We start from the raw sequence: 23,350 nt of genomic DNA, 5'->3' as shown, positions 1-23,350 counted from the left end.
TTTTTATTTTTTTAAGTAATTAAATTTTAATTATTCTTTTATATAACAAATGTCTTTCTGCGCCATCTATGAAAAAGTGTGTGAATTAGAACAAATTTGAATTTTTTTCCCCCAATGTCTTGTTACGCCATCTAGCAAGATTTGTATGAATTAAAAACGGGGATTTCCCTAACTATCTGATGATAATGTTCACTTCCTTTTTATCCTCTCATTTTAAAACGAAATCATAGATTTCATATTTATTTTCAAACAGTAATCTTAACAACTGAACAGAAATTTTAAAAACGACAAATAATTGATAAATAATTGATTTATAATAATAATAATAATAAATAGATAAATAAATAATTAATAGATTTCAAAAGATTAAAAAAAAAAAGATTAATTTTTTTTTAATAATTTCATAAAAATGATAGTTTTTTTTTTTAAATTAATAAAAATTCAAAATTTGAACATAAAAGTTATTTTCGGTTAATAAAAATGAAATCAGTAATTTATTTATTCTACCACTTTTATTAATCGTTAATATTATATTTCATATGTATATTATGTATAATGTATATTCATATATATATATCTGTATATATATATGGATATATATATATATATATAAATTTATATATATATATTTATATTTATATACTTACTTTACAATATTAACGCTTTTTTGCATACATGTATGTATAGAGTATCAAGCGTTTTATAATTTATACGAAAAAGCGCAATAACATATCCTGTAAGCACTTGTCGGCAGTTATCTTCAGTTTTCGAATAAATGTTAAAAACAATCTCTTGCTTTATTTTTTTTTTTTTTTTTTTAATTTCTATATTAAAGATTGCCACAACATTGTCATTTTAATATCATAGCGCAAATTCTTCCTAACGAAGTCAGTCATGCAACCTCGTTACAAAAATTTTTCACCTTCTCCTTTACACATTTCTTAGTTTTCTTTTACAATTTTTTTTTTCTTTTTTCTTTTTTTTTTTTTTAATTCAATTTCCAATCGAACAAGGAAATTATGCTAACAGTTACAAATTTTGCTACCAAGTACAAATTTAGCTAAAAACGTGTATATATTTAGCTATAAAATATAATTTTAGCTAAAACATATTATAGCTAAACGGTATAAATTTAGCTAAAATTAAGCTAATATTTCTGCATATTTAGCTAAAATGTATATAAATTTAGCTCACGTTTTTTGTTAATTTAGCTAAAAATTAAAAATTTCGGTAAAATGTGTTTATTTAGCTAAAAAAAAGTTTTAGCTATATAGAATTTTTTTTTAGCTAAAACGTGTAAATTTAGCTAAAAAAAAAGGAAATTTGAAATTTTAGCTTGATAAAAAAAAACATCATTCAGCTAAAATGTATAAAATTTAGATAAAACGTTTAGAAATTCAGCTATAAATCTATTTAAATCGAGAATCATGAGACACACATAACAACGAATATGACAAATTTCCTATTCGATTTTTAAGATAGGAAAAAAAAATCAGCATTTTCCGATTGACATAACTTTTTTTTTTCTAAGGCGCATGAATGCACAAGCAAAATTTCATTTTTTTTATCGTTTTTAAAATCTTGCTAATAATCATTCTTTCTAAATTTTACTTTTGAAATTTTTATTTTCCCTAATCATTCTTTTTCTATTTTCTTTAATTTACTTTTGAAAAAAAGTGTTTTTTACACAGAAAAATTTCTTTCTGATATTTATGTCTTTGGGGAGCAAAAACATAGAAAAAGTAAAGGAAAAATGAAAAATAGACAAAATAAAATTACTAAAGAATGACAATTAGTTTAAAAAAAAAAAAATTCTGGTATATTCACACACCTGTTATTAATTATTTCTAAACTTCCATTCCTCTATAACTTTTGTCCATTTTCTACACATTAGCTAAAACAGTTTTTTTGTTTTGACATAAGACTCGTTTAATGTCATTTTAATTAAAATGAGTCAAATATCTTCGATCTGTTTAAAAGTTCAAGTCCATTAGACGAACAATGCTGCAATTTTTTTTTCACCTTTAGCATCTCAAACTTTCGAAATATAAAAAAAAAAAAAACATTTAAACAATAACTTGTAACTATAACGTACCGACAAAATTAATCGAAAACCGACGATTATACCTGCAAGTGCTAAATAGACCATTTTTTTTTCTTTTTTTTTTAACTAAACCAGATCATGAGTGACGAAATTTCTATTTTATTTTAACGATAAAAATCCAAATTAGTAAGACTATCATATCTTTAAATTACGAGTTTAAAAAAACAAAAAAAAAATGACTATTCGTTAGAAGATAAAAAATATCATTATCTTTTTAAACTTTGGAAATCCATTTGTATAATTTAAATTTTAAAGAAATTTTAATTTCAAAATTATTTAACACTTTTAAAAGAAAATTTATTAAAATTTTTTTTTAATAAAATTTCTGCAAGTTTTACAACGAATTTTTTCGTTTCTTTTTTTTATGGAAATGACTTATTGTCTCTTAAAATATGCATTGAATTGTAAATATAAAGTCTTTTCGTTTCGTTACATTTTTTTTTCAAGCGTATTATATCTACAAATAAAGATTAACAAGCAAACAGAAAAACAAATATATATAAAAAAAAGGATTAACATTCAATAACATTTGTTTGAATATTTTTGTTATCGAAATTCTTTAATATTGTTTTCACATAACAAATAAGGAGAAAAAAAACAACTACTATGTACATTTCACGTACATAGAATATTTCGAAAATATTTTTAACTTTCAAACTTTTATAATAGAAAATAATTTTAGTAAAATTGAGAAACTACTTTTTTTTATCGTTAAAAGTATAAATTCCATCAATTTACAAATAAAACTTTAAAAATAAAAAGTTTTTAAAACTTTTTCACTGGAAATTTGTTTACATTTTATAATTTTTTAACTTAAAAAAATTTTTTTTCTTGTAAATAATTAACATTTTCTATACTTAATTAATTTTCATTTTCAAATTAATTTAATTCGTATACACATTATATCGAGTATAAACATATACTCTTTGCATTATTTCGTTTTCATTGAAAATCTATAAATTCTTAAAAAGTATTAAAAACCTTTTCAAAACAAAAAAAAAAGAAATCGAGATTATTCACGACTTTAAAAAGACTTTAGTTTTTAAATGACAAGAATTAAATTTTCCATAAAATTCAAAAAAAAAATGTAATGAAACATGAATTAAAAAAAAAATAACAATTTGTAGAATTCTATTTTATAAATCTTATTCATTAATTATTTAATAAAGATAATAAGAAGTGACTGAAAAGTAATCAACATAAATAATTGTTTAACAATAAAAATTCTAATGAATTTTCAAACTTTCTAAAACCTCTACAATTAATATATTATCCAGATTCTAATTACAAAAAGTCTGTTATTGTATCAAAAAAAAAATTAGAAATCGATTTATAATTTAAAAAACATTTTAATAAGAAAATTAAATGGAAATTTAGTAAAGTTTCTTTAAAGGAGAATCAAATTAAAATTTTTAATTTCGTCGCGAATTTGAAATTAATTTCTCTTTTAATTCCGTTATAAGTTTTTAGAATCGAAACAAAATTAAAATTTCTATTCCACTACTTACATTGAACTAAAAAATAAAAATTTCTCTTGTATATATATATAAATAAAAAATGTTTTGAAAAAGTTATTTAAATATAAAAAATAACTTTACTAATTTTCACATTTTCAAATAAAAAGTGTTTTTTTTTATAAATTATAATTATTTCAGGAATTAAAATTTTGTAATTTAATTTCTCGAATTTTAATATAAAATATCGTTTTATATGATGTAAATGAGAAGACTAGTTTTTTTTTTACTACAAAAAATTCGATAATAATTTTTTTTGCTTTTCCTTTTTTCAAAGCGCATTATAAATAATCATCGAATTATGAAATTTTCGATTATTTATCAGTCACTAGATACTTATTTTTCAACAACAATCACACACACATACACACACTTCCTCTTCTATATTATAATTCCCTTAAAATCTCATTATTCCCGAAAAAAAAAACAATTCCCCGGCATATCGTCACTTGGATCTGGTTTAGTTGACGAAAAAAAAGAAATTAAAATAAAATAACATTAAAAAAAAAAAAAAAAAAAACCTCCTAATTTTGTTTAAGCCTCCCGAAATCGATTTCGGCATATTTAAAGCCTTCCTGAAGTGGTGTCGGCGAAACCGGAGGTGCTCCGCTGACTTCCGGTAAATCGAGACTTGCATAATGTAACGTTGAAACTTTATCAAAACCCGGTTGAATTTTTTCGAAATTCGTTTGAATTTTCTCATATCCAGGTTGAAGTTTCTCGTAGTCTTCTGAATCATGTGACGTGGGTGTTGACGTTGGCGTCATTGTCGTCGTCGTTGTTGTTGTTGTTGTTGCTGTTGTTGTTTCGTCAATTAATTTCGGTGACGATGGTTTCGATTGAACGGGCTTAAATCCCGTGGGTGTTGGACTAGTCGTTGGCGATGTTGTAATGAGACGCGGTCTCGTCACTGTTAAATCGTTGAGTCTTTTCGCAAGGGGCACAAGAATATCCTGATTATTTGACAATGATTCTTTTGGACTAGTATTAATATTAGTAGTAATAGTTGAATTATTAGAAGTAGAAGTAGAAGATTTTTCATTACTCGACATAGAGATTCCATCAACTTTCTTTAATGAATTACCCCTAACGAGTTTTGGTATCGTTATACCATCATCAATTAATTTAGTATCGTCTAATTTAATTAATGAATTTGTTGGTGCAGAAATTTTTCTCAGTTGCATTAAAGCATAATCTTCATCATTTATTGATGATTTATTATTTTCTTCAAATGGTTTCTCCGGTGATTGAGGACTATTTAATGAGAATGGAAATATTGTTGCAGTTGAACCGGTGGGTGTTGCACGTGGCGGTGTTGCCGGTGTTGATTCAAGACTTTCAGATGTTGGACTTGCATTATTAAGAGGTAGAAAACTTGGCGTTGTTTTTGTTGATTTACCACCGGCGAGTATTGCAATTGGTTGCGAGCGTATTTTTTCTTTACGATTATTATTATTATTATTATTAGTAGTAGTAGTAGTAGTAGTAGTATTATTACCATTACGATTTCGTTGATTACGTGCGCCCATATTCATATTGATGTAGTCTTGTTCAAGGCTTGGTCGAACTTTAAAAGTCATTTCAACGTAACCTTCGTTTGGTCGACGTGGTTGAGGAAAATCGACAGGTGCTGTTCTTGTACCACCTGGAAAATATAATTAATTAGATTTTCTTTAATTTTTTAATGAAGAAAAAAATATTACCTGGTGGACCATTCATTTGCATATAGTCATCATGTAATGGTGAGGGCACTTGCTTTGGACTTGATCCACTTTTTGACCAATAATCCAAACCGGAATCCATTTTCATGTAAGGTGATTCGGCTTCCTCGACGGGTTTTAATGTTGTTATCACCGGTTTTAATGTATCGACAATCGATGTCGATGAATGAATATTGTTGTGATTGGCAGTGGTTGTGTTATTATTATTATTTCGATGCTGAAAAAAAGGTAAATTTAGTATTTTTTTTTTTCTTTTGATAATATAATAATTTTTGTTACCTTTATGCCACTCATATCGACATAAGGGGCAGTAGTCGAGGATGTTTGTTGTCCCGGTGACATGTCAACGTATGAACTAGTATCAGTGGCAGTGGAGTAAGATTGCGATTGCGAATAAGTCGAAGGTGGTGACGATAGTGTTGTTGGTAAATGTGATCTTGAAAAATCCATTTCCATTAGATCCTCCAATCGTTCGGAATTAACTGAACAACCAGAATTATGACCCCAGGAACTGGATAAAAGTGGCGCTGAATTCGATTTATTCGTATTCGAATTTTCCCCACCGGGTAATAGAGGTGCAGTTGTGATATTTAATAATCTTCCCATTTCGGGCCTTTTTGATCGACTACCCACTGAGAATGCTCGCACTCTACTTACATCTTGTTGGGCAAATTCGTACCTATCACGGAAGGTGCTGTACAAACAAAAAAAAATTGTATAAATAAAATTGATTATAAAAATAATATACAAAAAACGTACCTATTTTTTCGATGCCTATTTACAGGTTCTGGTCTTGAGCCAACGGAATAGGCTCTGATGGGCCTCGCTTGAAGATCCTCACCAGGTGGCAAATAGCTTGTTACTTTATCGAGATGATATTCAGAGAATCTCAGATCCGTACTGGGAGTTCCTGATGTCACTGAACAACTACTACCACCATGACCTGACATATCGTCAGGAAAATGACCGCCATTTTGACTATTTGAAGGATCCATATCGACGTAACCATCGTCACGTACAGGAGCCATCGGAACATAACCTTCGGACAAAAGTGTACCAGTATCCTCAACCAATGACGAGGCTCGTGAATGCGAATGAGCCGTTGTTGCTGGACTCATTGGCATATAAACACCACCAACACGACTAGGACTTGATCCACAAGGACTGTACATCTCCACATAGGAACTCTAAAATTTAAAAAATAATTTTTATTATCAACAATTTTTGGAATATTATTATTATTTCTTAAAAATTAAATAGCCAAAAGCAATACATGCAATTAATGCGAAATTAAACATACAAGCATGAAACCGCAGATTGGTATCACCTGCGATGGAGAATGTGATTTGTAATTTGGTGAATATTTCTGTTGATTACTCGGCCATGGCGCATAATCATCACCATTCTCCTCAAGTATAACGGGCTCATCTGGTGTTAATGAATGTCCATATCGCGATGTTAATCCCTCCTCGAGAATATTCTCTGAACCATCGTCCATTGATAGTGATGATCCAGCTGAATCTGTCGAGCAAGCACCGGAAGCTGGACTTATTGGCATTGATGAAACAGGTGGTGAATATGACATTCCACGACCGTACATTGAATGTGGCCTTGGTGCATGTGAACCCAAATGAATAGCTCGTGGATGAACCATCGCAAGTGGTGTTGGATGTCCAACACTCGTTGTTCGTGCTCTCGATGGTAAACTATCGCATCTTTCTCTTCCACTTGTACCTGTAAATCCAAAAAATCATCAATATATATATATATATATATATAGAAAAATAATAAAAATTTTCAATAAAAGCCAATCACCCAGCAGAGAAAAAAAATAGATTAGTTGCATCATTCCAATTAAACCATATTCCCTGGGTTAATATTTCAATATAAATAAAATTATTCCTGCATTATAAAATCCACGCATGCAGACACTGATCCAATTGGTCAAAATTTTGATGTTTTCAAAAAAAAAAAAATCGCCAATTTACAATATTAATTCATATATTAAACTTTATATTGTAACCGATTTTCTATCAAGACACAAAATTTTCTCCCAAAAATTTGGATCATAATGTATCATTGTACCTTCGACACTCCAAAAAAAAAAAAAAAGCATTGATCATTGACCACAAAAACAAAGGGGAAGGAATTTATTTAAAAACATAATTTCAGATATGAATTAAAAAATGTTTTAGAGCAAAAAAAGGAAGAGTTTTTTTCCCCCTAAATATAGATGATAAACTTTAAAATTCTATAAACAAAATGAAAAATGTATTTATAAATAATATTTACAATTTTTCAATTCTATGAATAAGTGAAAAAAAAGTCATTTCATTTACAAATTGTCAAGTATGAGAAATCTCTCTTTTTTCGACAAAGTTAATTATGTAAGACAATTTATTATAATATAAAGGTTAACAAATATTCTCCTTTTTTTTAAAAATATAAATTATGCAAAAACACGAATTATTTATCGCTATTAATTATTCTAATTTTTTTTCTACTTATTTTTAAAAATAAATTGACTGTTTTTGCAACAAAAAAAAAATCACTGCAAAATTTTATTTATTAGATGCTGTAAAAATAAACAAAAAGGTGCGTACACCTTTTTTTTTATTTATTTAACAGAAAATTTAAATTACAAATTAGAAAAAAGAATCATATTTCTCAAGATAATAATAAAAAAAGCATCTTAAATTTAAGATCAATTTTTTTTTCATAATTTTTTGAGAAATAAAATATTTTTCTAGATGTAAAATCACAAAATAATATTATGTAAAAACAATAGATTTTTTTTTCAGAAAAAATGAAAACTGCGTAATTTATGAAAATTTGAAGAAAAAAAAACATTGTATCTACCATATAATTCAGCGTAAGAGAAATATTATTCAAGAAAAACCTGTTTAATTAATTCCAATATCCTAGAAAATTAACTAAAATGAATGTAATAATTTTTATTAAAGCATTCTCAAATTTATGAGCTATTTGAAATCGAAAAAAAATTTTTAATTTAAAAAAAAAAGTTTTTTTTGCATATGGAAAAAAAATATTATTTCCTTCGATTGATTTAATTTACAAATTTACTCCACTCTTTTAGTAATTAAAATTCCATAACCTAATAAAATATGAAAATTTTATATTGAGATGAAAAAATTGGGCATTAGAGATTTTAATATAGAATTTCTTATTATCATTCTCAAGGGTTCGAAAGAATATCATCATTTGGAATATGAATAAAGAATTTGAATGAAATATATATGAAAATAAATATAATTTTCATATGTTGATAAAAATCCTTATTTATAAAGATTTGACAATCTCAAAATTAGAAATATTGCGGCAGCTTCAATAATTATTGCAAACGATTTTTTTTTTAGCAGCATTGTATTGAAGGGGAAAAAAATGAGAGAGGTGATGATGATGATGATGATGTTGATGATGATGATGAAACGGAAAATACATACAGCGTAAAACGGATCTTTTGGATGATTGCGTTTGACTGATAGCAACGGCAGCTAAGGGCAGCGACAGGGTTCTCTGATGGGAATTTGTTGCGGTTGTGGTTGTGATTGTTGCAATGGTTGCGGTGACAGTTGTTGTTATACTTGATGTTGTTGTTGTAGAAATTGTTGTTGATAATGATGATGGTGATGATGATGTAGTATTGACATGAACGGATTGGGAATTATTGGTGGAATGGGGATGACTTGCCACCGAATGGCGGCGTCTATTCGTACTGGTACTGTTGATATTAGTTGTGGCAATTCCAGTGGTTCCAGTTCCGGTACCGGCAGGTGCTGTAAACCACATGGCTCTCACTGTTTACGAGTTAACCAGAGATTTTTTCCATATTTTTTTTTATTTCTTTTCTTTTTCAATAAAAAAAAAAACTACCTTCTTTTTTTCATAAGCTTTGCATTCAATAAAAGACTTTTAAAAGATTTTTTTATTTGCTTCTTTTAAGCGTCGTTAACTTTCGTCGCCACATCGACTTGAGTCTTTTTCTTTTTTTTTTTTACAGAAACTTCAAAAAAGATTTGTTGCATTTTTGTTTTTGGTGTACACTGAGTCAAAAAAAGAAAATTCTATCTTCCGCGAAAAAAAAAATGCACAATATTCCAAAAAGAAGAAAAAAGATGAGATAGAAAAAAAAAATTTGCAATATTTTGCAAATTGCGTAAAACAAAGAATTGTAAATATTTTAAGGAAAAAAGAAAAATTTACAAAGAAGAAAATAAATAGCAAAGAATTTGTAAAGAAATATGAAGAGATTGTAAAAACTTGCAGAAAAAAAAAAATATTAACGAGAAAAATTCTGCTAAGTGTGAATTTGTGAAGATTGTAACAAAATTTTTGAGAAAAAAATTTCTGGGAGAAAAAACGCAGAGATTGTCAATCTTAGAAAATTATCGAATCACAAATAGAGGATAAAAATAAAAATTGAATCGTAATAAAAATAACAAAACTAAAATATTCGTTTTTTTTCAATAATTCGATTTTCGAAAATCAGGAGAAAAAATACAGATATTTAAAATTTGCACAAAATTGCATCAGATTGAGACATCTGAATTTAAAAGCATCATCAGATTTAATATTCTTTTTTCAATAAAATTTCAAATATTATTTCATAGAATTGAAAAAAATATATCATATAGACTTGTATACAATATTTTGTTTTGTATATATAAAATTAAATTTTACATATTGAACAAGATTTCAAAGGATACAATGATATTTTACAGGAACAAATAAGATAGTATAGGGGAAAAAAATAGAATTAAAACGATACAAACAGAAAATTGAGCAAAATGTCAAACATTGCAAAAGATTGCGCAAGGCTATTTCATGAAAGTTATACTCTATATAGCAGAATTAATAATAATAATAATATAAAGTCAATAATTAAATAAAGCAACATAAAATATACACAGCGGATCACAATTTAAACTGTATGTTAACAATTATTAATTAATTTTTAGAGAATATTTCTCAATTTAAAAATGAATATACACTTAGATAAAAATATCATTTTTTTTTTTAATAAGTCAAAAATTAATTTTTAATTAAATTGTTGTCAATTTTTTTAAAATAGCTCCTCAGCCTCATGAGAAATGAAAATACATGCAGAGAGAGAGAAAAAAAAAAAACAAAGAACGTTACAATGATTATTCCCAAGTGCCACAAACAAGAATGCGTCTCCACCAATAATGGTGGCTATTAATTTACAAGTAGATTCAAATGAATTTAAGTTTTCTTTATCAAGCCGCCTCGACATTAGTCATTTGACAAAATTACTATATCATCGACAACCCGGACATAAAAATGAATCAGACACCCAACACCGGATTATAAATATACAAATTTCATTGAAAAACACACATATATATATACATTGATATATGATAAAATAAATATTAATCAAATATAGCATAAAATTTAGAAAAAAAAAAACATTTATAAAATGCTTCCATTCCATTTTTCGACAATGACTATATATGTATCGTCGATGAAGCTTTTCTGTTAACGACATATTTTGCAAGTGAAAAAAAAATCCATATAAGGCACATTATACCGTTCCCAACTTATTCCTCAATATATTTTAGAGCATAAAGATCGTAGTATTAAAAAAAAAGCGTTGGTTTATGCTTCAATTTTCTTTTTGCTCACGTTTACATTTAGCGATATGAAAAAGCAGAATTTTTTTTTTTTTTTTTAGCAACCCACACGTAGTGATACTTTCATTAGAGAGAGACAATATCCCAATTCCATCGATTGATTGCCATTGATCAAAATTGAATGCCACTCGGGCAAAACATTTCATTAACAACGAGCATAAACCAAATACCGACAACGATTCGTGTGTCATCCGTTCAAAAATTGTTTGCAATCACGATATTATATTAGCTAATGGGTGAAAAACTTTATTTTATCAGTTACAAAAAAAAATTAGTAATTATAATCATGTAAAATATCAACAAAAAAAATAGATACTAAAAAATAGAAAATTCAAAGAATTTTTCGAAAAAATTAAAAAAAAAAAATTAATTAATAATTTGATGGAAAAATTCTGAACGGATTTTACGATCGTTCAAAAGCAAGAGAGAAAATAGTAAAGCCTAAAATCCATAACAATGATAAATCGGTTCAACAAAATTACCGAAACACAAAACCACAAAGTATCAATAAATCATAGTCATGCATTATTTTATTTAAATTTTCAAAATTAATTTTTAAATATTAAATCTACAATTTAATTTATACTTTATCGACAATGACAAAAAATATTTATCTATACTTTGAAAGAAAATTTCATTGTTTATTAATTATTTTAAATACTTTTTTAATTTTTACTATCTATACAAAAAATTTTATTACAAACTTTTTAAGAGGTTATAAAAATTTAAATTATATTTTGTGGTTTACGTTAAGGTTATTTTATGAACCTTTAATATTCGTCAAAAGCAATTTTTTTCAATTCTTTTATTTTATTAACTTGCACTCTTTAAAAAAAAAAACAAAAATGTTTTCAAATCTTTAACATTTTTTTTTTCTTTATCTCGTATAATTCTCTGTAGTAAAATTAACAGAAAATAAAAAATAATAATTCCATTTTGAAATAGAGGATTTAAACAATTTAATTACTATTTTTTATATAAGATTGTAAAAAGAGAAAACTAAATTAATTTAACAAAAAAAAAAGCTGTGCAACTATTTTTAAAAAAGTATTTTCTTATCAACTAAATCAAATATTTATTTTTGAGAACTAGTTTACGAAGAAAACTATATATTAACAAAAGAATTGTGTATTTTTCAAATTGTATAATTATGAAGTTAAATGAGAAAAAAAAATGTTCAAAATATCAAAAATGTGATTCTGTAACTTTGAGAATTCTATTTTATAAAAGAATTTTTATCTTCCTAGAATCATTTTATAATAAAGAGCCGAGAAATATAGTCGACCTGCATATTATTAATGACTATATAGAAAAAGAATTTTTTTTGTTGAGAAATTATGTGGGACCATTGAAAAACGATAATTTCCCTGAATGAGAAAAATTTTTATTCTGTGCTATATATTATATTTTTTATTTAATTTATAAAATTGAATAATTGAAAATTTTTCTCTTAAACAATTTTTAATGGAATTTTTGTGCTTATTTGCGAATTTCATTTGCTATGGAATAGAGGCATAAAAAAAAAAGCGTACAACTACTGTGAACAGAGAACAGACCCGTGAGTGTATTGGAAGAGGATGTGCTCTGTGATTGACAACACTGTGAAGGGGCAGAGACAGTGGCATTCTGCTGTTGCAACGAGTCCACCTGCTCCTTTTGCGTCCTCTGTTCCTCTGCAAAGCCCATAACCCACGTGTATTACTCTAAAGGTCTAAACTAAAGCAAGTATAAAACGGATCTTCTGCCTCTTCGCGTTTCATTACGAACTCCATCTCTCTCTCTTTTTCTGCTTTTTTTTTTTTAATTCAATTTTTCCCTTTTTCTAAAATACTACAATTATATTATTCCCATTTTATTTATATTATTAAATATTATCTACAATTTTCGAAATTTTAACGAAAAAATAATAATAATAATAATTACTTGGAATGAAAACAAATTTGATCGTTAATCAAAAGCCAAAATCACAAAGAAAAATTAGATTACCGGTAAAACAGTTAATTACGTCTGATTATAAACATCGATAGGTTACAATCAAAGTTCAAATCTCACACGTTTGCGCTAAATTAAATATACCTATATAAATAATTTCTCACAAATAAATATTCAATTATTGTGAAAAAATTAAAAAAAAAATAAAATAAAGGCATTATATAAAGCAAAGTTCTTTGAGGAAAATTAATTTCTTCAAAAAAAACACAACATTCAAAATAAAATAAACTAATTTTTTTCCTCCATTTAAATATCGTCAAAAACTAAGAATAAAATTATACAAAAAAATTTTAATTTCTATTAGAGTCAAAACAGTTCTTTAAATTCAAAATTATCCATAAATTTAAATAATTCAAAAAAAAAAAATTCCTAAATAAAAATAACTATAAATCAAAATATAGTGAAAACATAAATTTAAAAAACAAATTTCTAAAAATAGAAAAAAATCGCAATAAATTAGAAAAATTATGTAAATTGAAAACTTCTATACATAAAGCAAAAAAAAAAGAGTCAACAAAGTAGAAAAACAAAAAAAAAAACTATTTCATCAGATAAATCCCTCTTCTAACTGAATAAACCTAATAACTAAAAAAAAAATTTATTACCAAATGGACTTGTTTGTGGAAGAAAATTAATTAAACATTTGCTTAATAAATTAATTCTAATGAACTTATTAAACTTGATCTAATTTAATAATAAAAAATAAAAGTAAGTTATTCATTTAATAAAATAAAAAATGTAAATTAGAAAAAAAAAAGGTGAGAAAAAATTGTTTTCTTTTTTATTAATGTTAAAAGAAAGGGAAATGCCTTTGCAAGAATGATTTTTACCTTCATTCAATATATGAAAATGAATAATTTCTGTGTAAGTATATTATCAGTCTGTTTCCTAATACGGCGTACAAACAACTTAATAGCTAATTGCACTTGAATTGCGTGAGTCAGCAATGTTTGTCGCGCAAGAATGTTGCACATTGTTTACCAGTGAATCAGTTGAATGAGAATCATCGCCCGCGGTGTTTTTATATATATATATATATACAAAATTCACAACAACTCTCAAATGTAGTAACGGAAAAAAAATTAAATAAAAAAAAAGGGCATTTTTTTCACAAAAAAAAATATTTTTTAAATGGGAAGCGAGAAAAACATATTAAATTCTATTTTTTTTTTTTTAATGTAAAGAAACAAGTAACTTACCAAGAGGTGAGAAGCCAAGGAGCTTTTGCCCCGTATGTCGACGGGGTAAAACGGATATTGGTTTACTAGCCTCATTCGCCGATGAACTTCGCATCCTTTGACGTGGTACAACTTCATCTCGATTTGTATTTGAATTGGTCATGGCATTTAATATAGCAGCGTGCATATTTTGAGCGATATTGTTATCCTCGGCCTCCATCCAAAATTCACCACCACCCGTCACGGCCGATCTTCCCATTTCCATATAGAAGATCCTCTCCATAAATCCACAACGTCTTATCGACACCAGCTATAATGCAATTTTTTTTTTTTATGAAATATTTAAAAAAAAATTTTTAACTTCTTTTATTTTTTGAAAATAAATTTCTAATTTTAGTAAAATTTGAGAAGCGAACCATTGATATTTTTCACAACTCAAAAAATAAATTACAAGCGGTAAAATAGAAAAAAAAACCAAATTTTTCTATTAAATGAATTTTTGTAACAAAAAAAAAGGTATATAATTAAAATATGAGAAATTATAGTTTTAGTTACAGAAGATAAATAAAATTATATTTAAACAAAAAATAATTAGATTTCAATGCATTGTTTAAGAATTTCACATGAATTTGATTTCATTTTGATTTCAGTGAACTTGATCTAATCTACATGTGAGATTTAACAGAGATTACGGGGAATCCAAAAAGAATTGTATTTGAAAGATAAGAGATGAAAATTAAAAAAAAAGCAGAGAAAATAAAATAGAAGCGAACCATTGAGATTTTTCACTTCTTGGAATTTTTTTTCTTCTGAATCCAGTGTCAAAAGCAATATCACCAGGATTTTTCTTTCATTTTAAATATAAAATTGGTTAGTAAAACTGAACCAGAGAAAAATTGTGCTCACTATACTAATTTAGTACTACATAAAACAAAAAAAAAAAATTTTTTAAATGTTTCTCGAAAAAAGAAATTTCAAATTTTCTTGTTATAAAGTGTAAATAAAAATTTTTTGCAAAAATAATTTGCAGTATTCAAATTTTTTTGCAAATAATTACCACATTTCTGAAAGATTAAAAATATTTTATTAAATGAAAAATTAATTTTAATGTAATATTTGTAATAAAAAGAATAAACTTACTGGAAATTCGATAAAATCAGACTTATTATTCGTTCCAACTTTGTAGAAAGTCACAGCAGAATCGGTGAGACATAATCTGTAAGATCCTTGGATGTTTTTACGCTCACCTAGTCCTTTTTTCTGCATATTTACTTGCCACACGTGCTCTACAATGAAAAAAAAAATCAAGAAAAACAAAAAGATTAATTTCAATCTCTATTGATTAAAAAAAAAATGGTAGATTTTTAAACTAAGTTGAAAATTATTATTATTTATTAAATTGTAAACAGATAAAATAGAAAAAAATTTCTTTAACGACTTTTTCTAATTAAGAGGACTTTCTGGTTTAGAATTCCAAAAAAATACATTTTTTTAAAAAATGTTCCTTAGTATCATAAAATTACTGTCCCAAAACGTTTTTTTTTTAAATTATGTAAAAAAACAAAAATTGTAATTAAAAATTGTTTGATAGTCCTGGCTCAATGTATTATGTTATGAAAAGTTTAAACGCGTTTTTCTCGAAAACAAATATTTTTCAAACTGGTGCACGGCTTTTCTCGAAAACTGAACCGATTTAAAAAAAATAAAAACCATTCGATTCCTTAGTTAAAAAACCTAAAGAATAAACCTTTGAAAAAAAAATTTTCTACCCCCTGTTATTTTATAAGGGGGTAATTGCCCCAAAAACACTGTTTTTTTTTCAAATTTTTAAGAAAAATGTTCATAAAAAATATAAAAAAAAACCTAAAAAATCGTTTTTTAGGTTCATTGTCTAGAATAAACCCCTATGAAGAGATTCGCGTTTGAAATTATATATTACAGGTTGTCCGCTATCACCTGTACCAAAAAAAGGGCTAAATACACTCAAAAATATTTTTTTTAATTTTCTCTATGTAATGTGCAATAATATCAAAAAAAAAAAAAATTTGCAATTTATTTAATACTTTTCTTACAACAAAAATTTTAAAACGTGTACTTTTTTGTCAATTCTAAACCAGAAAGTCCCCTTAAATGGAAATTTTTTATTAATAATTTTTAATCCAAGTGTACAATCGAATTTTTTTTTTTTTTTTTGAATTTCTACTCCGACAGAAAAGAGTTAAAGTGAAAAAAACTGCTTTAGAAGTCAAAAGGCACTGTGACAGTACAATAATTTGGTTGTCATCATATTTCATTTTTGTAATGAATGCTTTAATATCATTATTATACATTGTACTGCCGTTTCCTGTACTTGAGACTAACCAACTGAGAACAGAAAATAATTCTAGTTTATTACGAACAATTTAACCAGCAGAGACTTATAATGTCATGCAGGTATACTACACACTCCTTAGAACTGGGTCTGCTTTTAAATTTTATTCAACCAGTTTTATTCTTCACTAGACATTAATATTTGTAATCTATTTTCAATAATTTAAATCTTGAACCAAAATAAGATTTATTTATTTCAACCAAATTTCATTTATCAAATACTAAATTTAAAAAAAAAAAAAAATTATTACCAAAAGTAGGACGTGGTTGTTCGCCATCGGGTTGTCCTCCATTTTGAAGTAACAACATGGAATTAAGCCAATCGCCAAGATCTTTTTCTGAGTCAAGGACCAAGCAAAAGCATTCGTCCTTTGTATAAAGGGCAATGACATTTTTTTGTTTAATATCACCTCGTTTATTAATATTGAAACAACTATGAAGTGATATTTGTCGTTTTGGTGGTTGGCGATTTTCAAATTTTTTCTTGCTATCATAATATTCGAGGCATGCAGGACATCCGGGTGCTTCTTCGCGAAGAACAAAATATTTTTTTTTCAATGTTTTTAATTTTCTTAAATGTCCCGAACGTATGACATTGCCTGTCGATGGTGGTACCAGGATTCGGCTTGATGACATTGTTGTTGTCGTCGAGCTTAAGAAACCCGTTTTTTTTGTAAACACCCCACGACAATGATTTCCATATGATGAGAAGCACCATTTACACGGTACTTCACTGGTGAAACGCGTCACATTCGTCCTTCCGCGTAAACTCGACCCACGTCGGAGTCGAATAGTGTCGATTGTGAACGATGACGAAAACGTGATGAAAATTGTTTAAAATCTTCGTCGTTGTCTAGACACCCTAAAAAAGAAAAATTATTATTTTTCATTTATTTTCAGAAACCTTTTTTTTTTTGAAAGAAAGAAAGAAATAATTTAAAATAGAAATTAGGGAATGTTTCAAAATATGACATTTTTTTGACTTGACTATTTTCGATTCATCTAAAGTTCTTTTATAGAAAGAAATATTCGACTTTATTAGAATATTGTCAAGTAAATAAGTTTAGAGATGCAGTATATATATTGAAAGTTCTGTTAATATTCATTATTCATGAGTTAATTAAAATATTTTCAAACTATTGAGAGTTTGAGAGCAAGCTATGAGATCAGAATGTGATTTCCAAAGCCGCAGGCATTTTGAGAAACAGGAAACAGAATCTAATGTTAGAAAAGAGAAAGCAATTTGAAAATTCTTTTGAAACAAAAAAAATATTCAAAAAATTTTTTTTTCTATTTCATTCCACTTTATTAATAATAATAATATTTCTATAATAATTTGCAATAAAATTCTAAAACGTTTTGAAAAAAATAGAAAAACAATTTATTTCGTTGTAAACAATCTCATGATTTATAAACGGAGATAAAATCAAATTATGACTCAAGGCGCGAAATTGAATTAACAAGCACAAAAATATTTTTTTATTTAATTATCGTTTAAAGTTTCCCAAAGCAATTTCTAAAATATTTAATCAAGAAAAAAAAAAGTTTAAAAACCTAATTTAGAGTAAATTAATCATCAAATGAAATACATATAGAAGACAACTTGTTTCCCTCTTTCCACTATCATGATCATTATCGCCTTCAATTATTCATTCACAACAAACATATTAACTAAATGAAATTTTTTATGGGCTAAAAAAATCAAACCCATATATTAATTTGTCTAATCAAAATATTTTTGTCATATAAAAAATGACTATAAACAAAAATATTGTTACGTTTATTGTAAAAAAAAAAAAAAATTGTGATAAAGTGAACATTATCTCAGAACAAAAAAAAAAAAAAAGGAGAAAAAAACAGTGAGAATTGGAAACATTCATACATACTGTTAATATATGAAGGTTAAAATCATACTGCGTTTAAATGATTTCTTTGAATTATTTTTCAAAAGCAATTACAATTCCATCTATTATTATCATTAGAGTTATTAAATTCTCATTAAAGAATGATAAAAATTATGAACTTACAATGTCTATGCATATAATTTTCTGACTGGATCATATAATTTAAAACAAGCACAACTAAAATAATAAAAATAATGATAATAATATCAAGATAACGATAAATAACGAATTAATAAAAAATAAATGTTAATGTATTATTATTTTTATTATTAATTGTAATTGAAACTTTTTATCGTGATTATAAAATTTTTTTTTTTTTTTTAAGAAAAGTTGTACATTTATTATTAAGAAAATTACACAATTACGTCACATTACTATGCACAACAAACACATTCGATTCTTTATCATAAAATGATAATACTTTAGTTAAGTAAAACTAATCAAAATTAACATGAAATTTAAATAATTTGAAATAACATATTTCCTTTTTTAAAAAGTTTCATTTTACATTTAAAAAAAAAAAAATAATAAACGATTTAAAATTATCTAAATTTAAATATTTCACCAAGCAATTTAGAACTGAGACTAAAATTTTTTACTTTACTATTTAAAGATCCAAAGTTATCTAATAATTAATAATAATAATAATAATAATTTCTAAATCTTCTTTTCTCAATTTGATTTTTTTCGAAATTTTCCATTAAATGTGTGTACTATTCTCTTCTGTAGATCATGTTTTTCTCATTAGGTTCTTTTGAATTATTTTCCAAGATAAATTATTTAATGAGAGGAAAAAAATTTCAAAATTTATTTAGGATGAATGCATAAAAATATCCTTGTGGATTCCTAAAATAATTCGTATTATACGAATATACAAAATTTTATTTAAGAATCCACATGGATTTCCTGCATAAATCTCACGTGGGATTGCCACGTGGGTATTTTCTAGTCACTGAAAAAAATTTATTTGATTTAGATAATTTATTACTTGACTATTATTAAATAAATATTTGGTTTTATCCAGAAAATAAATATATTTCACTTCTAATTGAAAATGTTTCTTTTATATACGTTTATATTAAAAGAAAAACTCTGTACTATGATTTATTATTATTATTATTATTATTATTGTTTTTAGGTATTGTAATTGTTTTCTGATATTGTATTTCATAGAGATGGACATAAATCCCTATATAGGAAAGTAATTCTATTGATCCTAATGTATCAAGTGTTTAAAATTCATATAGAATAGAATTTTTATTTCTTTTGACAATGCAAAATTTGTTTCTTGTCTAGCCACAGCCATATATTAAACTATTTACACTTTATTTCTTGTATTTCTAAAATAAGACAATTTTCATTGAAAACTTTACGAATATCAATGTCTATTTTTTGGTTTAACTTTGTTACAATTCTTTTTCTCCATTCTTCTTCCTCAATGCCATTTCTCCATTTTTGCAATAGATCCCTTGCCTCGTTGCTCATTTTTTCCAAAAAATTTTACACAACTCAGTACGTGTACCAAATTATCTTTTGCCATTCCTTCACATCCTTTTTGTTCCAATATTCCTTCAATCCTTTGCTTTTTTAAATCTCTCTATAATAGTTGCAATAACTGGATTTATCTATTTTTGCCTAATAATTTTGTATGCCTTGTTCTTCTAATTCCTTGGCTCTCAGTAACATGTTAACTTTAGATTTTTTGTCCCAAATCATGTTTATTATTCGTCCATCTCCCAATTCTTTTAGAGTCCCTTCCATCTTTTTTTCCTAATTCGTTGGATTCCCGTTTTTGATTCCTCTTACTTCTTCCCTTAAACATTTGTATGTCCATCTATCTTCGTCTAATTTTGAAATTTTTTATTATGAAATTTATACTCGTTCTACAAGCCTTAATTTCTATTTCTCTTCTTCCTGTTTCCATTTTCCAAATGTAGTCCGAAATATTCTTTGGTAAACTCATGCTTGCTTTGATGAATTTTGCCTGTACTCGTTCAATTTTTTATTTTTTTTGCCACCCCCATATAATGCCCCTGCATTGACAGTCATATCCATTAGAAATAATTTTTTATTTAATTCGTTTATTGACGCTCTTTTCGCTTCTTCTCCATGCCTTGTTGATTAATTTTTGTACTTTCCCAGCAAATTTTCTGATTTGAGTATTGTAATTGTTTCGACTTGTATAAACCAAATTCCTAAGTAGTTGAATTCTTTCACTTCTTCTAATTCAGTTTGCCCATATTTCCATATTGTTTTTTCTTTTTTGTTTCTTCCCCCGTTTTTAAAAGCCATTACCTTTGTTTTTTCAATGTTAACTTCCATTTTATTTCTTTTTATCCAATTTTCAAGTGTCTTTAACATCTTAAGTAATTCTGCCACTTCTTCTGCAATTAAGACTAAATCATCTGCGTTCATTAATACAAATATTTTTACCCCAGTAGTTGCACCACTAATAGATCTAAAAAAAATTTTTTTTTTTTGAAGTTATTATCAATTAGTTTCAGTAAGTAATCATTCTAAGTAGTAATAGTTGTTGTTATTGTAGTAAAAGTAGTAGCAGCAGCACTAGTAATAATAGTAGCTATATATATACTATATTGTCAAACTTTCATCTGTCACCCATTTACGGTCTATTTGAGACTGAGGAGAAAGTGTTGAAATAAACAAATCACCTTTTCAATACGTAAAGTAAAAAAAAAAGGTTGTGTAATTTTGTTTATATCACTATTTACTGGACAATTAAAAAATTAGTATTTTTAGAATAACCCATATGATGGTAATTGACACACTTGAGAATATTTCGTCATTCACTTTAGATGAAAACAAAAAATACAAGTCATTAATGAAATCCGACCACTTATCATTTCTCGACAATCAAAATATTGACAAAACGCACCTCCATACATTTCATTACATATCATAACCATCTGCAAAATCAAAAATGATAAATCCTGTATATGTATATATATTTAGGGTGGAATCACATATAAACACTGCTAATCTAATCTATAGAAAATCAATTGGAGCAACAAAAAAAAAAAAAAAGAGAGACTGCAAGAAAAATGTCGAATCTCGGAAATGATATTGGAAAAGAGGACACATTCCGCAGAAGAATCCGGACTTGAAACTTCCGTTAAGGCCTATCAATGAAACCTCAACCAACAACACACATACATTCATTCTACTACACTATATACCTGTGCGTTCGTTCCCCCGAGGAAAAGTAAACATGGACGATCAGAGCAGGCCGCGCGTTCCATTCGGGACGGCTCTTCTTCCTAGAAACGCCAAAGAGGCAGCGACATATATAAGTAACGTTGTCCGCGCACAGCCAGCGAAGGGCGATGCCGAGGGCTGCTGCTGCAGAGACACACACGTGTCGTGTGTTAAAGGGGGGTAAAAAGTAAATAAGCACTCGTACTCACGCACGCCACCACGGGTGCATAATCACTCAGCGCGTTGCATCAAGGGCGTCTCACCCCCTCCTCCACCCCACCAAACACGAGTTTACTGCCCCGATCGAAATCAAATGCTCCCGTTTCGGAGGTTAGGGAACGCCTAAAAATCGCTTTGCGTCGATTTTTTTCCTCTCCCGTCGTCACTTTTGACCGACGCCAGTCTACGACTCTCTATTCCAAAAAAAACGAAAAATTTCACGGATGTCGATAATAAAAAATACAATATTTTTTTCAGAAACACCAATTTTAAAAATCGATTGCAGGTGATTTTTTTTTTTCAGGTCACGGATAAAGTCAACACAAACGTTCTTTCATGAACAGGAAAAAGACGATCTCAATTTCCTTTTAAAGAAAAAAAAAAAAAATCGTCATCAATAGATCCAATAAGTATTGCTTTTTTTTGAATTAGAAAAAATGTTTTTCTTTTCTAGAGTATAGTTGTTATTCTCTCCCAACGATTATGGAGCACAGTGAAGGAAACACTGGATCGCCACGAGGCGACGTACGTCGCACTTTAGTGCGTATTATTGTACACCTGTTTACTTGAACGAACGCAATTCGCGGTGCGCTGGTCGTCGCGACGTCTCATTCCTTACTAAAAGAGACGCATATACACATTTACAAACATATACACACTTAAGATATCGCGCCCTGGCTCGTACAACAGCGGCCTACAACGGATAAATAGGCTATTGCCAAGGGCAAAAATATTTTTCATGCGCAATGGTAGTTAAGGGGACAAAAAAAAAGAACACGCTTACCACACTTGTTTTTTTTTTCTTGCTCTTTTCACTCATACACCAATTATTGAACAATGTCTCTTCTCTTGTGAAAATCCAGGATGTAAACATAACCTCCCCCTTCCACCACCATCAGGTTGCCCGGTCCGGTGCCGCGTTTTGCACTGCGGAGATGGAACGAAATATGCGCGACATTTACATCTGCCTCGAGGTGGATGGTTCGTTGCACAAAATAATTTCCAAAGATTAATCGCGTTTAACACAAACACATAAACACAATTCTCGTCAACTTCCAACGACTCTTCCGGCGGAATTTCACAACACAAATGAGAAACTCTTCAACACGATGGGAATGTCACGAGCGTGAGATGAAAGAACCGAATTTTTTTTTTTTTTTATCCAACTCAGACGTTAGGCAATAAAACAGGCACTTGCGTCCATCTTGGAAAGGTCATGTGTATGGTTAAACTCGCTAGTTGTAAACAAGATTTGCGCAGGCGTGAAAAACATGATTTTCTTGCGAGAAAACGCATTGCGACTGCGCGAAACATAGAGCCAAACTATTGGTTCATTAGTCGCGGGAATTTTTGAATATTATTCAATACTACCAAAAAAGCCCGGCAAACTTTACACCAATCAAATTACTACACTTTGTTCCTTATAATGTAAACACGATTCTCATTGATCAACTAAT

General features: G+C 27.5%; 1 protein-coding gene and 1 long non-coding RNA gene across 7 annotated transcripts in view; one reads left to right on the top strand and one right to left on the bottom strand.

Moving 5' to 3' along the window:
* Positions 1 to 15,309, top strand: part of LOC127287674 (uncharacterized) — a 65,951-nt gene extending 50,642 nt beyond the window's left edge. The window contains exon 3 of the long non-coding RNA XR_007843903.1: positions 14,835 to 15,309. This is a non-coding gene — a long non-coding RNA (uncharacterized LOC127287674). The remainder of the gene's footprint in view (positions 1 to 14,834) is intronic.
* On the bottom strand, positions 797 to 23,119 carry LOC127287651 (insulin receptor substrate 1). 6 transcript variants are annotated; one of them, XM_051314697.1, is made up of 11 exons: positions 22,678 to 23,119; positions 16,806 to 17,416; positions 15,325 to 15,470; positions 14,206 to 14,494; positions 12,571 to 12,687; positions 8,804 to 9,136; positions 6,640 to 7,073; positions 6,099 to 6,526; positions 5,619 to 6,033; positions 5,322 to 5,556; positions 797 to 5,263 (listed from the first exon to the last, which is right to left on the bottom strand). In XM_051314697.1, the coding sequence occupies exons 2-11, from the start codon at positions 17,188 to 17,190 to the stop codon at positions 4,143 to 4,145; spliced, it is 3,903 nt and encodes a 1,300-aa protein (XP_051170654.1). In that variant the 5' UTR covers positions 17,191 to 17,416; positions 22,678 to 23,119; the 3' UTR covers positions 797 to 4,142. The 6 variants fall into 6 exon arrangements, with proteins under 6 accessions (XP_051170654.1, XP_051170656.1, XP_051170655.1 ...); XM_051314699.1 differs by having other exon boundaries at positions 6,667 to 7,073; XM_051314698.1 differs by lacking the exon at positions 22,678 to 23,119 and adding an exon at positions 21,656 to 22,663.
* Positions 23,120 to 23,350: the final 231 nt, after the last annotated feature.

This window comes from Leptopilina boulardi, unplaced genomic scaffold (assembly GCF_019393585.1).
Source record: "Leptopilina boulardi isolate dan_hultmark-lab unplaced genomic scaffold, ZJU_Lbou_2.1 LbouV2_372, whole genome shotgun sequence".
Classification (NCBI taxonomy): domain Eukaryota; kingdom Metazoa; phylum Arthropoda; class Insecta; order Hymenoptera; family Figitidae; genus Leptopilina; species Leptopilina boulardi.
This window is presented reverse-complemented; position numbering and strand designations above follow the sequence as displayed.